This window comes from Histoplasma capsulatum, genomic scaffold, assembly GCF_000149585.1.
Source record: "Histoplasma capsulatum NAm1 scaffold_4 genomic scaffold, whole genome shotgun sequence".
NCBI classification, from domain to species: domain Eukaryota; kingdom Fungi; phylum Ascomycota; class Eurotiomycetes; order Onygenales; family Ajellomycetaceae; genus Histoplasma; species Histoplasma mississippiense.
In genome coordinates, this window is record NW_001813979.1 from 2,273,161 (window position 1) to 2,275,778 (window position 2,618).

The window sequence follows — 2,618 nt, forward strand, 5'->3', positions numbered from 1 at the left end:
GAAAAGGGCGTTAAGAGGGTGTCGAGTATACCATAAATCTCAGTCTTGGAAGCCAAAAACAATCTGATCTAGTAAGCGCAAAAACAAAGCCATCTCATCTTTGAGGATGTTTCGGTCATTAACCCATCAATCCACCGTGGCAGTTGATGTAAATCCTGGGAACCGCGGGACGCCAACAAGTCTGGAGAACGCAAATCTCGCTGCAGTCCTAATATTAAACGACGATTTCAGAGACTCAAGAGCCACCAAGGTCGCCTCGGATACTTGGCTAAAGGAATCAGATATTTCTGGTGCCGCGGGTGACGTAGGTGTCGTGGTACCTGGGGTCCAGTCCGAGAATCCCCGAGCGAGCGTTCCCAGCGCCATTATATCATGGTGAATTTGTAAGATAGATCGCTCGTCGTTTTCCTTTGCAGTTCCCAGGTGTCTTTCCATATCCATAAAGATCGGATTCATGACAGACTGGGCGTAGACGACTTGTTGGTCAACAGGGACTGAAGTGGTAGAGCAAATAAGGCCAATAGCTTCAAAAAGATATAGCTGGCTGTTGAAGACAGCATCGGCAGACCCTTCGTGATCTTCTGATGACATGTCATCACCATCAGACCCTTCTTGAGGTACTTCTGCCCGGATGACAAGAAGATCACTGAGAGCTTTGATGACGGTTTCCGCAACATTCCCAATGCGGTTTCGTAGATGCTTAACGAGCCGATGGAAAAGGTACCACGATCTCGTGCTGACCTTCTTGACTGGGTGATGAACTAATTGTAGGAAACTTTCTAGGACACCTGGAATAAGATGGACATGGTGATCGAAAAAGGAGCTATAGCGCACACAGATTTCCATGAATTGGAGTTGGGTTACCGGATGGGTAAACGACCTAATATCTGTTAAATGGCAGCCTCATTAGCTACCGACCCAAAAACTACATGGCTGGCAGCAAAAACTTACCAGTTTCAACCATACTTCGCATCATTTCCACCAGCCTTTCCGCTGCGGGATTATTCAATTTATTTTTGACGTACAAGCCTCCCGATTTCACAGCTAGGTCCCCAAAAAGGAACATCTCATGCAAGGCAAGATCTAGATCCCTCCAATCAACCTGCGTGCCAGGCTGCCTCATACCGTCAAAAGTGGTCCCGACCACTCCACTCACAACATCCATGTAAAGCTGTTCGTTTGTAGACGCAATGATTTGCTGAAGTACGTTTAGCCGTTTTCGGAGTTCCTGGAACTCAGCTTCGTCCGTTTGCTCATCCTCATCACCCCATGTCGAGGTTTCATCATATCTCATTTTAGTAATGATAGCCTTTAGGATTGGCATTAGCATAGTGGTTTGCTGAGGGACAAGCGCGGGATTCTTTTTCGTGCTTTTTCGGAAGTAGGAGAGGAGGTCGTTCATAGAGGGGATAACAGTGGAGCATATCTCATCATACTCGTCTGCGAAATATCGGAGGATATGTGGAAGAAATCCTTGTAGAAGAGTCTCGGCCTTTTCCTTAGTGGAGGAGTCGACAGTGTCATTATCCAAAACCCGGACTATGTCAATCGTTGTCATATTAACTAGCTTAGCCACCGTTTCTGCTAGATCGGTGTCGTATTTGGAGGTAAAGCGGTGATCGTGCAGCGGAGGGCTCGCGGTAAGTTGAGCCACGATATTCTCTAAACTGAGGAACACGATCATATCGATCTTATCCGACGGCTTCATCTTCTTTCCCACGATCTCCGTAAATACATCGATTGCTGCATCCCGGACTTTCTCTCCACCCTCAGGGAGATTAACATCCTTTGCTCTGACAAGCTGTTGGAAGAGCAGGTCAAGCATAGACTGATTGACGATTAGCGAGATATCGATCCAGCTAACCCAACTGCCAATGGCTCTCAGACATATCTCCGCTATCTGGTCACTCCCATTCTGCCACTGAGATAGAATCTCCTGCCAGGAGCTAACAATTTTCTGCACGTCCCTCTGGCGTATAAGGTCCTTCAGCAGATTTGCTTTGTCCTGTTCGACGCGTGATCTCGAAACCAGCACATCTCCGATCTCGGCATGGATTGAGTTGATGACTCGGAGGTAGAATACGATCCCCGGGGAATTATCCTTGGACGAGCTCTGGGGGCTTTTGTACGTTAAACGAATAAGATCGTCAAAAAAGGTTTCCCATCCGTTGACATAGAGGGCGGAAAAAAGATACGTCAACGTTTGGGCCACCTTATTTTGGATACTAGCAGGGTCCATCTGAGCGGCTGGATCGAGGCCATACATCCGGCGGAGGTAATCCATCATGGTGTCCTTGATATATCCAAGCCCCTGCATGTCCACTAGGCCGGTCTGTGTAGCACTGCTGACGATTTCCAGGGAAGAATGGCGGACAACCTCCGAGTGACGGGGTAATTTGGTGAAGATGGAAAGGCACACGTGCCATCCTGAGGGGCTTGTTCGGAGCTGGTTGAGGTATTCAAATGCCTGTGCCTTGAGCGCTTGGTCGGAGGAGGGGTTCCAGGCAATTTCAATGGCATTCGCTACCTATTTATCAAAACAAGTCAGACCTTTGTATGGTAGCCAGTTGGGCTGCATCGAGTAAAAGGTCGATCGAGGGGCAATGGCCCCGAAGGCA

General features: G+C 48.2%; 1 protein-coding gene across 1 annotated transcript; it reads right to left on the reverse strand.

The window, feature by feature from the left end:
- Positions 1–126: 126 nt before the first annotated feature.
- Positions 127–2,578, reverse strand: HCAG_04676 (conserved hypothetical protein; the record flags this gene model as incomplete). The annotated part of the gene is made up of 3 exons (XM_001540786.1): positions 127–887; positions 952–2,523; positions 2,551–2,578. The coding sequence occupies 3 exons, from the start codon at positions 2,576–2,578 to the stop codon at positions 127–129; spliced, it is 2,361 nt and encodes a 786-aa protein (XP_001540836.1).
- Between the last annotated feature and the right edge of the window lie 40 nt (positions 2,579–2,618).